At 39.9% G+C, this 13,218-nt stretch overlaps 1 protein-coding gene across 3 annotated transcripts; it reads left to right on the top strand.

The window, feature by feature from the left end:
* Window positions 1-3,523: 3,523 nt before the first annotated feature.
* Window positions 3,524-11,905, top strand: KLF4 (KLF transcription factor 4). Of its 3 annotated transcripts, XM_026680607.2 has the most exons (5): window positions 3,525-4,140; window positions 4,371-4,494; window positions 6,587-7,508; window positions 7,602-7,766; window positions 10,377-11,905. In XM_026680607.2, the coding sequence occupies exons 1-5, from the start codon at window positions 4,136-4,138 to the stop codon at window positions 10,550-10,552; spliced, it is 1,392 nt and encodes a 463-aa protein (XP_026536392.1). In that variant the 5' UTR covers window positions 3,525-4,135; the 3' UTR covers window positions 10,553-11,905. The 3 variants fall into 3 exon arrangements, with proteins under 3 accessions (XP_026536390.1, XP_026536392.1, XP_026536391.1); XM_026680605.2 differs by having other exon boundaries at window positions 3,524-4,140; window positions 6,587-7,766; XM_026680606.2 differs by having other exon boundaries at window positions 6,590-7,766.
* Window positions 11,906-13,218: the final 1,313 nt, after the last annotated feature.

Here is a 13,218-nt window from a genome sequence, read left to right as displayed (position 1 = left end):
ATACAACTTTGATTCTTAAGTTAGATGATAATGGAAAAACCAAACATCTGCATGAGCTATTATTATCTTAAGCACAAGAAAATAGCTATGAAATATTCTTTAAAAACTTAGAACTTGTAACACAAGCTGATGCAGCAAAAATTCCTATTGGAATCATACTTTAAGGGTAGTTATATAAAACAGATATTGTAGAAGGAAAAAGGGTTAGCCATTATCTATATCTGAGATGAAATTCTGAAATTCAGAACAATGGGTTAAGCTCCCAACTTGTCCATTACAAAATGCAATGAAGTATGAAACAAACACCACAGCTGCAACTGCCTTGTTAGCAGGTGCCCTTATACACAACTTGAAATAACTCTAAAAATGCAAATGGCATGAACTTTGGCAAATCTTAATATGTGAAATGATGTTTGTATCTATTTGAATTCTATGGATAAAGAACCTCTTAAGCTGCAGGGCATTTATATCACCATTTACTCTACTTTTCAATTCTTCAACATATCTTGCCAATTTGGACTGAAGTGTGAAACACAAGCTGGGAAGTGGGGCCACAGCAGACAGTCACCTACAAACAGAAAAGCACCATATGGAGCTCACCTCCTTTCACAAAGTGGGTTTCAAATGTAATTATTATATAGATAGATCTCCTCACATATTCTAAGGAATTGTAATCATCATAAACCTGAAGAAACCAGGGAATAACGGGTTTTGCAAATGCATGTACTCAGGCACACCTATGATAAAATTCAAGACGGATGTGGAATATTTTTTTCCTATCTCAAAAGAAAAATATGAAAACGTTGCTATCAATTTCAACAGATGGAAAATACCTAATCAAATGAGGGTAGAGGAGGTAAATCAAATGCACCTGGTTATTAATAACACAGATGCTTTCTGCTACTTAGTTTTCAGAGCTTCCATCTTAAACTCAGATACTTAGAAATAAATCTTGTTTAATTTAGGGATATTTATTTCAAAATAATTTAAGAGTATTTCCCAAACCAAAGGCTATTCCCTTTCCCCAATTAAAGCACTGTAGGAAAAAAATGGGTTGGGAAAATTGGAAATAATAATCCTCCATAGATATTTTTTAATGAAAAAGTCTGTAAATAAGCCTCTTCTGTAAGCTGCTTCCAGTTCACCATCATGATTTCCACTTTACACTTACAATATGATGGTGAAGATTAAATTTGGCAGTTGTTTTTCAAAAGTTTCTTACAGCTTAATCTTATCCATTCTTTTTCTAATTTTTTCATTAGATTTCCTCTGTATATTTTTCTGGTTAGGTAGCACAGGAAAAGATACAAACTTCCATAAACAGAGATCTTGAGGGAAACACTGATTTAGTCTATTTTATCTGAGTAAAATTATTTGTACATTCTCATATAGTGGATAGTGCTTCAAATGTTTTTCATACTCATTTGAGAAAATAGAACAATAAAAAGCAGCAAAATATTAACATATCTAGATTTTAATGTAAGTAAATAGGTGTACATGAAGATATATCTATAAGATGCATGTGTAGGGCAGAAAGCCATCATTTTCTTAAATAAGATATAAATAATTGCACTTCATTGTATAGAATTTATTTTTGTATCGATTAGTGAGGTCTTGAACTGAGTTGAACTTTGAAATAAAACTCAACTGAATTGAAAAGACATGTGATGTGCCCAGTTATGTGATTGGAAAGCAACTTTATTCCTCACAAGCATGCCCAGACATAGGTATCAAGTTATATAGGTAAGTATAATCAAGTAGAGTTATACACATATGCACACACACAAAAACATAAATAATTTGTTCTGGTTAGTGTCTCAGTTATTTTTCACATCTCAGCAATTGCAAAATAAAACAGAATCTTGTCAATGACAAAAAGAACAGCATATTCTATTTAATTTTTTTTTAAATTATTATTTAAATTATTATTTTTGGAAGATGCTGTCAATTTAAAAAGCAGACTTTTCTCATAAAATAATGGACTGTCAGATGGAGAAGACAAAATGTTCCTTCTTCAACAGCTAAAGCAAGGACAGTAGAATCTCAACCAAGTGACACATCAAAACTTGTGACACAGATGAATGATCTTAAAAGCTGTTGTAACTTCTGCACACAAATTCCCTCTCAAGTATAATTTTTACTTCCCTTCCTTCATTTTTAATCAATTCCTACTCTCTCAATCTTCTTCGGAATCCTTTGGATTAGAGTGGGTGGGCTAGAAATGTTTTTAATAAAACACACAACTTTTACTTTTCTGCCATAAAATCATTAACAAAATCTGAGTCTTGATGGCTATTGACACTTGCAAGAATTGTATCTCCACTAGACTTTTCTGCCAATTAAGAAGACTCTGACCTAAATTCAGGTGGCAGCCATAAAACTGGAGACATCTTCTATGACCTTTCCACTATTCTTGAAAAAAAAAAAAACATGAAGAAACAGTACGCTGTCTCTCATCTTGAAATTGCCTGAATTGTGAAAAATTCTATTTCAATTTCCTTAGCATGGTCAAACGCATCATGAGCTTTTTCATCAGTGACTTTAGTTTGAACCCAATTAACTCTGGAGTTGTGCAGGCTTGATACTAATCCAGGATGGGTCAGCCCCTTATATATTGAAGATTGGTCAGTATATCAAATTATTCCCGGGGAGGAGGGGGGATATCTCACAGCGCACAATTCTATAATATATTAACCAAAAATATGTTTGGTTTGCAATCCTGGTCAGAGGTAGGTTGTTTATATCTTTCTAGGGTTATGTTCTTGCAACAAGTGGGGGGAGAGAAATCTGAACATAACAAATGAGGTTCCAATTAGCATGAGGGACTGCCAAGAGGAAGATGAACGAGTACATATCTACAGAGAATTCTAGGCAATGCCTCAAATCTAAGTTTCCCTCCTCTCAAGGATGTATCCAGCAAAGACCCGTCTCGCATGGATTGGAGCGCTTCTCTCCTAACACCCAAAGCAACAACCCTAATGGGATTGCAAGCCGGACATCTGCCGGTCGACTTCCTCGAAAGTGAGCCGCCCTCGCGGCCAACCCTTTAGGCATCCTAACCCAGAAGCGTCTGGCTCGGCTTTCCCTTTCTCGTCGCTTTGGGCAGGTGTGAGGCGCTGCCCGGCGGAGGAAGGAAAAAAAAGGGGGGAGGTGAGGGGGACGTCGAAGGCCGGCGAGGGCCTCGCGGCCCCTCCTCGCCCAGCGTCAGCGGCGCGCGCGAGCTGCCAGCCAGCTGCTCCGCTGACGTCACGGCCCAACCCTACTTTTTTTCCCTCTATGTGTGTAAGTGTGTGTGTGTGAGAGAGAGAGAGAAGAGAGAGAGAGAGAGAGAACGTGCGTCTCTCTCTCTCTCTCCCTCCCTCCTCCTTCCCCTCCCCACGTGTTGGAGGGAGTAAAGTTTGTTGTTTCCCGTCGTCAGGGCGACCTTCCCTAGCCCCCGCAAATGGGCGGGGCTCCGAAGCGAGGGCGGGGCGGGGCGGAGCTGGCTTGGAGTTTATAAGTAAGGCAACGGCGGGCGCGCGGCTTGACAGTTCGAGCCGCGCGGGCATCTCTTCTCCGCCGAAGAGAGAAGAGAGCGAGAAGGGAAAAAAAAAAAAAAAGGCCGGAGCGCGCGCGTGCGAGAGAGAGAGCAAAAAGAAAAGAAAAAAAGCGAGCGAGAGAGCGAGCAAGCGCCAACCCCGCCCGCCAGTTAGCCAGCCAGCCAGCCAGCCAGCCAGGGACACGCGGCGGCTGTGGGAAACTCCAGAAGTCCCCTCATGGCAGCGGCGCGAGCAGGGAATCCCCAGGAATTGCCTCGCGCCTTCCAGCTGTTGGTGTTGCTGCTGACGCTGCCGCCGATTTGCGAAGCGGCTTCGGCTGCTGCTGCTGCTGCTGCTACTCCCTGGCGGGGCTTCTCTTCCTCCTCCTCCTCGTAGGAGTCGCTGCAAGACATCTCCGCAGTCTTTCGTCCAAAGGACCCCCCCCCTTTTTTTTAAACGCGACTATTCCACTTGCAATATACTGTGTGTATATACATATATATGTGTATACTGTATAGATATATATATATAGATATATATATATTTCTCCACAGATAGTTTAAATTAGATAGCCGTTTTCTGTGCCTTCCGACCACGCAGCGGCTCTTGACACGTTAATGAGGTGGGTGGCATTCCTCCTCTCTCCCCCTTTTCCACTCCTTTTTTTTTTTTCTTCCCCCTTTTCCCTGCCTCGACCCGAGCTTGGAATTAAAAACTTTTCAGTGTGCAGAATCCAACGGCGGAGCTGCCCTTCTTTCTCCCCTTCCCTCCCTCCTTCCCTCGCTCCTTCCTCCTTGGATGCAACTGTCCCTCGTCGTCGGTGGCTTTACTCTCCCTCTGACATTTTTGCAGGCAGCCGCCCCCCGGCGAGTTTGACATGGCACTCAGCGGCACCCTCCTCCCTTCCATCTCCACCTTCGCCACGGCGGGCACGGCCGGCAGGGAAAAAGCCTTGAGACAAGCAGGTGGCCACAACGTGAGTATTCGCCGGGGTTGGTGGGTGTAGCGGAGGAATTCTGCAGCGCGGGGAAAGAATTTTACCTGGGATCAGCCCCAACATCGCTGGAAGGAAATATATATATATAATGTGTGCGTGCGTGAGAGAGAGAGAAAGAGAGAGAATGTACTTGAACAGAGTTCGCTTCTTGTGCCACCCTGAGAAAGTTCTGTACAACGCGGCAAATCCTCCCTCGCTTTGCTGAAAAGGGGCTCTCGAATTGGAAGGCATTTTTTGGCTTATTTTTAAAACAGTTGGGCGTTGGTGAACAGTTTGGGGAGAAGAGAATGGTGTTGTTTTGTTGTTGTTTTTAAGGCTCGAATGACAAAAATAGAGCCAAAGAACCGTGTTCTCCCAGAATCTGGAAAGCAATTGGATTCTGACCAGAGTTCTAATCAGATTTCTAGAAATCAAACAAAAGTCCTTTCCTGGTGCAGGTTATTATAAAGGAAACAAGCTTTTTAAAAAAAACAGTAAAAGGAAGTCATTCTAACTTTTGTGGTATAGTTTTATAGGTATCTATGAGCACCTGAGATTTTTCTCCAAAGTAATCCAGAGATTAACTGCCTTACTAAAAACATAACACACAAATCCACACTGGGTGCACAACTCACCCCAAATGCACCATGGCTAACTTAATCATGATGTACTCATTCAGACTTTTCTGAGTTTGCCCAACGCAAGGAACCATCAGCTAAACTCATGGGCTCGGTTTGGCAATCCACTTGGCTAAAATGTGGTTTGCCAGGTCATAGTTTAGTGTGGTAGTTTAGTGTGCTGTGTAAGTGCAGAGGTGTTTTTTTTTTTTTCCCTTTTCCCTCAATTCTTGGGTTGTGGCAAAAACTTCTTTACCATTTGCGTAGGCATAGATTTTGTTTCAAGTTTAAAATCAGCATTTTGAGTGAGAGGAAACACCCATGGATAGAAAAATATACCATGAAGGAATACAATGAATTAAATAAACTGAAGTATGTGGCGTATCACAAACCAAAATCATGGGTGTGGATGGAGATGTTTAATACATTGGCAGCCTCTGGAAATATATACACCTACTCATGTGCCTAGGTTAGAGCTTTTCTTTGTATCAGGCTGATGCCTTGCTTCTCTAGCTGCTGTTGTATAATGCATCCAGCCTCAGAAAACGCCTACATGTGCCTAATTATTAATGAGTGCAATCTAATGCATTAATGTGGCATGTGCAGTTATTGCAAAATCGGTTTATTTGTATTTTCCTAAATCTGTGACTACCTCAGAAAAAACTTTTTTTTGGGGGAGGTTTCTGTCATGTATATTCATCACATTTACTGAGTCTTGAAGAAAGCTTTAATATGTAGGTAAAAGTACTGGAAATGTACATATAATCTATATACAGAGGCAGTATAGTAAGTATAAACTAATGACAGGATTGCAAAGTGATGCCTTTATTTTTATCTTGTGACTTTTGAGCAGAATGCTGCTCATGCTAGACACTAATAATTATGGCTTTAAAATGAGTTAGTTAAGCCCTGTAGTTTCAGACTTGACAGTTAAAATTCTGGCATAAGCTCATAAACTAGGACTACTTTGTGTCCCCCTAAAAATCAGGTGGCGCAAAATGGAGAAGAAAAATGAGCAGTTCTGTGTTATAGTTTGAAAATTGCTTATACTTGGCCCTAAAAACTTATGTAGTAGATTTTTCAAAAGAAGATTCCTAACGTATATTTTTGTAATCAGGTTACTTAAGTCAGTCTTTCTCAAAGATACTCACACAATATTGAACATTCAATTTCATAGCTCCACTTTTCAGCAGTTGATTTCTTTAGGCTATACAATCACTGTTTCAAATGTATACAGAGGAGGTTTGTACATACATACACACACATACATATGATAGAGTCAATTATATGATTCAAAGAGTAATATTTTAAGCATTTAAGGATTTTTTTCCTATATGCCTATTAATAACTAGTATCTGTTTTTTTTTTCTTGTGCTCTTCCAGACTTAAAAAGTATACTTGACGTCTTAGTTGATTTTGCCAGCAAACAAAAGGAGACTTTCCATTAATGCTACATTTTTATCTTCTTCACACAGAAGTGGAGGGAGGAGCTTTCCCACCTCAAGCGGTTCCCCCCTGTACTGACAGGACGGCATTTTGACTTCTCTTCTGAGCTGGAAAACACCATAAACGGCAACAGTGGGACTATGTCAAGGCGGGAGACGGAGGAGTTGAATGAGCTTCTGGACTTTGATTTCATCTTGTCAAATTCCCTGATGCCCCAGGAGCAGCCCACAGCTGCTGCTGCAGTTGTGAGCGCTCCTGGTTCTTCGCCCTCTGTCGCAAGTAGCACCTGCCCTCCTGTGACCACCTGTGATTTTTCCTACCAGCTGCAAAGGGAAGATCATCCCGGAGGTATAATGTACACTAGAGAACATGCTCCAGCTGCCCCCTTCAACCTGGCTGATATAAATGATGTGTCCCCTTCGGGTGGATTTGTAGCTGAACTGATGAGGCCAGATCTGGACCCTGTTTACATGCAACAGCAACAGACTCAGCAGCCGCCACCTCCACCACCTCTTCCACTAGGCAGCCTTCACGGGAAATTTGTGTTGAAGGCTACGGTGAACATGGGAGAATGCAATAACCATATCAAGAACAGTGTTGCTTCTGCAGCTTCCCCCTGCACGGATGGACCTGTGCCCTCTTCTGTGTACAACCATGTGCCCAGAATGTGCCCCAAAATCAAGCAAGAGGCAGCCCCTTCGTGCACCATGGGCCAATCCCATGGGAATAGTCCAAGGGCCCAGCCGCATGATTTCTCTTTGGGTCGGCCATTACCTAGTAGGACTAATCCTCCCTTGACTCCAGAGGAGATGATGTCTCCTAGAGACTGCCACCCTTCCCCCCAGGGCTTAAATCATTCGACTCTTCCACTTCCTCCAGGCTACCATCCTGGCCCGGCCTACCCTCCTTTTCTTCCAGAGCAGCTGCCACCCAGCGCCCTCCAGTATCAAGGTCAGTCTTGCTATCTAAATGTTTTTGGAGAGCCTTTAAATATGCCTCGCTTGGTACAAGGGATGATGCTGACTCCGCCCTCTTCACCTCTAGAGCTGATGCCTTCGGGGAGCTGCCTCTCTGAAGAGACCAAGCCCAAAAGGGGACGGAGGTCATGGCCCAGGAAAAGGACTGCCACACACACCTGCGAATACGCAGGCTGTGGTAAAACATACACAAAGAGCTCTCACCTCAAAGCACACCTTCGGACCCATACAGGTAAGGGCGAGTTAATAATGCTTTGCTCCAGTAGTATGAGAAGACTGTTTTGAGGTAGACAATTCAACATTTTACTGAAAGGCAATTGGGATTAGTCACATTAATTGCTTACACAGATTTAGACATCCTCCACCACCTGGCCAGATGTTGTAGATATTTTTCAGCATGCAAAGTGTACAGAAATGGACCCAGCCACTATCTCTCTAGTGTTTAGAGCCAGTGGAACTTGTCTGAGGAGAGAGAATAGTGGGTGGAAAAAGAAAGATTGTACACCACTTTCACACTACTTTTCACTACTATTTAGCAATCATCCTATAAATGTTTTCTAAGAGGTATCTCGCTCTGAGTGTGCTTTGAACTGCAGTTTTAAACTCCTCCAACTTCAGCGAAAAGTCCTGGGAATTATTTGAGAGGTGCAGGCAGCATGCTCCATGGCATATATGAGTGAACACTTTTGTACTTGCCTAACTAGGTTTTTTTAGGGGGTGGGGGGGCTTTAAAACCCTCCCTGCAAATTCTGTTCAATGGATAACAGGCATACTCTAAGGAGCCATGTTTTGCTCTCAAACCACATCCATCCCTGAGGGGGAAAAATACTACTGTTCAGTTTGTGTGGATTAGAACACAACTCTGTTATTAACACAAGAAGTTAGAATAGCACTGTTTCACAACTGTATTAAATAGTGCGTTGTAGTCTTGTCCATTAACATAGGAGTTTAACTGTCAAAAGCCCATTACAATTATGGATTTGCTTTCAGATTGAAGGTGTTGGTTAAAATGGCTCAAAATGACTCACTCCTGGCAGAGGAATTGTTTTGCAGATAGATGCTTGAGCACTGCCTGCCTGGCTGTGGCCATGTGGCTAGTTAATTACAAGGTAGCTTGAAATCCAAACTGAATTAAGCATGTTTATCCTGATAACATTATTGACATGTTTCTTCAGGGAAATGGATGCTGCAAATAACCACAATTTGTTTATTTTTTTGCTCTTGTTTGGGGTTTATGATTCCTATTCATTCTCATTTTCTAGAAATCACCCAATGTTAGTTTACTGACTATGATCCAGGAAATCAAGTTTTATATGGGAGTTGTTTTGATTTTATTTAAACCAGACTGCTCTCCCACAAAGTATTGACAGTTCTTTTTTTCTCCCAGTGCATAAAAGCAACTGCCAGTCAACAATCCTCTTGATGATTAGCTCTGGAAAATCTCTAGTTCTGGCTTTTCAAGCCACCTGTATAAAGTGACAAAAATGACCCATTTAATTGGTTTTTGCTGCTAAGCTTTATATAGCTCACAAGTTATGAAATATTATTTTGAAAATTGTCAGTTTACTTCACATACCCCATGTTGCCTTGGAAGAAAGTATTTTGGTTTCCAAAGGAGCTTAATTTTAAGTCAATATATTTAAAATGGCAATGTGCATATGGTTTCCAATTAACTGTGTGTTAAAGGTGCACACAGAACATGCACTCTACCTACCAATCCACCCCAATATTTTCTAAGTTATTCTAAAGGATTTATCTCCAATTAAATAATTTGGGCTGCCTTGTAAAAAAAAACTAAGCAAGATAACATCCTAATTTGAAGCACTGATTTTCACTGATTTGAGTGACATTTCCTCACTATAAGAATGGTGGAGATTATCGGCCCATTTGTGGTAACAGTGGTATAAGTGCACGGTTCAGACATGGAATTAAACTTTTTCAGTTCTCCAGGTGGCTTAGGAGAATGAACTTTAAAAGAAACTTAACAAGGTTGATAGGTTGAAACTTTCATGAAAACAACAAGATATAGTTAAACATGAAAGCTTCACTAAGATGTTTCTTAGTGCTATTTTTTGGTTGGTTTTGTCTGTAGCTGAAAGATGATAGGAGTACTGTAATTCTGTACTACTTTAGTCCAGAAGCAGTCAGAAAAGAATTCAAGAAAAGAAGTGCATAGGTCATATTGCCACACAATCAGTAAAATCGTTTATTATCTTTTATGTCTCTCTATATGTCCTGATTTCTGAGTACATAAAGGCTGCTGACAGATAATATTTTGCAATAATTGGTGATAAAGTTGAATCATTGTTACCTATGCGCTGATTTTTAAATAAATCCTGGCCAACCACGAGTATTATCTTAGTGTAATCTTATGAAAGTGGAATTGCCCTAAAATATAAAAAATATTTTTTTAAAAAAGTAATGTGTCTCCTTGGATGCTCAAAAGCAATTCTCATTAGCCACAGGTGTCTCTCAGTTACAAGTTTAGTATCCTATTCCCTTTCACTTTCTTTTATTTGGCTGTTTCCAATCACGTAATTATTATAGCTTCTTTTTAATTTTTCCATACCTAGTGAACGGAAAGGGCAGTGAGCTAAATGTATATATGCATTAAAAGAAAACATGTATGTAATTAAACTTTTCTGAATTCTGGGGAAAGAAGTTCATAAGAGACAGTTTTCTTGAATCCGCAAGGATAATAACAGGTGTCTCTAGTCATTGGGGAATTTGTTAACGATAATTGAAACAGACTGATATTTACTTCTTTATCCATTCATTGAGGTTTGTTCCAATATTTGCCCCAAATGCAGAAGTAATTGATGTGGCTCTTTTATTTCTGAAGGTGAGAAGCCCTATCACTGTGACTGGGAAGGCTGTGGCTGGAAATTTGCCCGCTCCGATGAACTTACACGTCACTACAGAAAACATACAGGCCACCGCCCTTTCCAATGCCAGAGGTGTGACAGAGCATTTTCCAGGTCTGACCACCTCGCCTTACACATGAAGAGACACTTTTGAGAAGGACACAAGGAACGTTACCCTTACAGCATGGAGAAGATACAGTATTTGACAGCACAAGGACTGTCTTCCACACGAGGGAAGGACTCCACTTTTAAAGCACTACAGAAAACCCCAGTGAAGTCTTCCAAAAAAAGGGGGGGCGGGGGGGGGGTTTCCAAAAGAATGAACAATCTTAAACAAATGTGGATTTTTTTAATAAAGGGAACAATGACTGGATTTAAAATCATCATTCCATTTTTTTAAAAATCTGACTTGAATCTTTTTGGACTACAGAATGCCAAGGACTGACTGGAAGTCAAGGATATCAGGGTTAACACAAATGTTGAGGGAGGGAGGGAGGGAGGGATGAATGAATGGATGGGTGGATGGATGGATGGATGGATGGATGGATGGATGGATGGGAAATTACGTAGGGAACCAACTGGTGAAGACAGATATGACACTGGTAGAACAGTAACCCTGTTTTTGAAGGTTCTTTACTCAATTGGGCCAAAAGCTTTACTTTTTTCTTTGGAAGAGAGAAAACCAAGTTTCCAAAGCACTTTTGTAACAATTTTAAAAGGTGTATTGTTATGGGGAGAAAGCAAATGTACGTATTGTATTTAAATGGGATCGAAAAGCAGCATGCCTTAAGGAAGTTGAGAAATACGAGCTTGATCCCAGATGCACCATTTGATTTTATAAAAGGCACGTTAATTCCAAAGCATTGAGCTAGCCTGGCTCATTTGGTGGCAATAGTGATAAATCCACTATGATTTCTCTTTGAATATCATGCCTGTCTTCACCCTAAATTCCCTTAAAATTTCTTTTCAATGCAATATTGTAAACATGATATAATCTTGCAATTTCTTTTACCTTCCAAAAGCCATTACTAAACTGTCAAATGGGGAAGAAGAAATTCAGGTACAGAGTTGTTAAAAGTCTATTTTCATGGTGCTGAATGACATTTGGTTCTTAAGGTACCAAAAAAGGAAGCCAAAGTTCTCAAACTGCTGCATATTTGACAAGGAAATACATTTGTCTTCCGATCTACAATTAATGATGACCTAAATCAGGTTAATAAACCTGGTTTATTTGTGTTTGTTTAATTTTCTATGCAGACAGTCTGTAATGCACTGTGGTTTCAATGTGCAATAATTTGTACAATGGTTTATTCACAAAAATGCCTTGAGCAGAACAAATTTTTTTTCTATATAGGTCTTTACATATTAAATATGTAATATAAATTTAAGGAGACTTCTATTTTGTATATTTTGTAAACTATGAAGTGAAATGAACATTTTGACAGAGTTTGTATTTTGCATATTCATTTTGCTGAAAATAACTTTTAAATAAACCTATTTTATCTGAGTGGATTTTTATGCTTTTTCTAAACCGGTTTAATATGATGCAATGAAAAGCTTAATGAATAGTTTATATTTAGGCATAATGTTCAAGAGCTATATATATATATATATACATTATATATATTCTCTCTCTCTCTCTCTCTCTCTCTCTCTCTCTCCTCCCTCCCTCCCTCCCTCTCTCTGTCACTCATCCTCTCACTCTCACATAGACATACAGGAGTGGGATTCAACCGGTGTTACTACCGGTTCAGTGACTACGTTTTAAATGCTGCGCGTGCATGTGCCGCCCAGACAGCTGAAAAGCACTGTGTGCAGGTGCGCAGCGTTTGAAAATCCTCTTCTTTCCTGCTTTTTCAACCTCAGCTGTGCTGTACAAAGCAGCTGAGGTTGAAAAAGCAGGAAATAAAGGACAGTAAGAGCCCAGGCGGGCAGGTGGGCCAAACACCAGCAAACACAGAACCGGTTTGGTGTCTGCTGCTCTTCAGAGCTACCGGTTCTATAGACCTAAATAGAACCGATAGCATCCCACCCCGTGTATATATATATGTATATATTTCAGAATCCATGCACTCCCATATAGCCACAGCTTAATCAGTTTAAAATATTTAAGGTTTTTCTCCCCTCAATGCTGCAGTTTCTCTGAAATAACTCAGTTTGCCAATTTTTTGTGGAGCAAATAAACCATGTTGTAGTGTACCTTAATTATTATGTGATTAAATAATAATGTAATACTTCGTAGTAATTTAGAGAGAAAAACTAGCAGAGATAGTTGGTAATGTCCAAACTTTCTAAGAGTTTGATGTATTTATTACTTAAACATATTTTTATTGGGCATACTGGTCACCTGCAAAGTAGATCTCAAATGAGCCTATAATCTCTTAGATCTAGTATTACATTATCTTCCAAAGGAAATTTTGTCAAATTACAATTTGTTTTGATGATATTTTAAAGACGGGTAGAATGTGTGGCTATAAAACTTCAAATCACTTTAAATAGGTTAAGGACTGTCGTTGATTTAGCTTAAAACTGCAAATACCTGTAGGAGTTTCTTTTTATTGAAGTTCAGATTGTGTTTCCTGATTGCTGATAAAGCAAAACTCGATGTAAGTTATCATTTGAAGCATTCTTCAGGAATATTATTACTGTTTGACATTTAACTTTTATCTGAATCTAATTTCCCAAAATTCATAGTACTTTCCATAAATGTGCCTTTGTTTTTTAAAATACTAAGTCATATAGTTTTATAGAATTGAAGACTTACCTTTCATAGGAATTTGTAGGGAAAGCATGTGGTTTATATTTTTCAAATGGAATGAT

This window comes from Notechis scutatus, chromosome 2 (assembly GCF_049901735.1).
Source record: "Notechis scutatus isolate UNSWTSFEM ecotype Mainland chromosome 2, rNotScu1.2, whole genome shotgun sequence".
Taxonomy (NCBI): domain Eukaryota; kingdom Metazoa; phylum Chordata; class Lepidosauria; order Squamata; family Elapidae; genus Notechis; species Notechis scutatus.
Note: the sequence above shows the minus strand (reverse complement) of the source record. Positions and strands in the feature narration are given on the sequence as shown.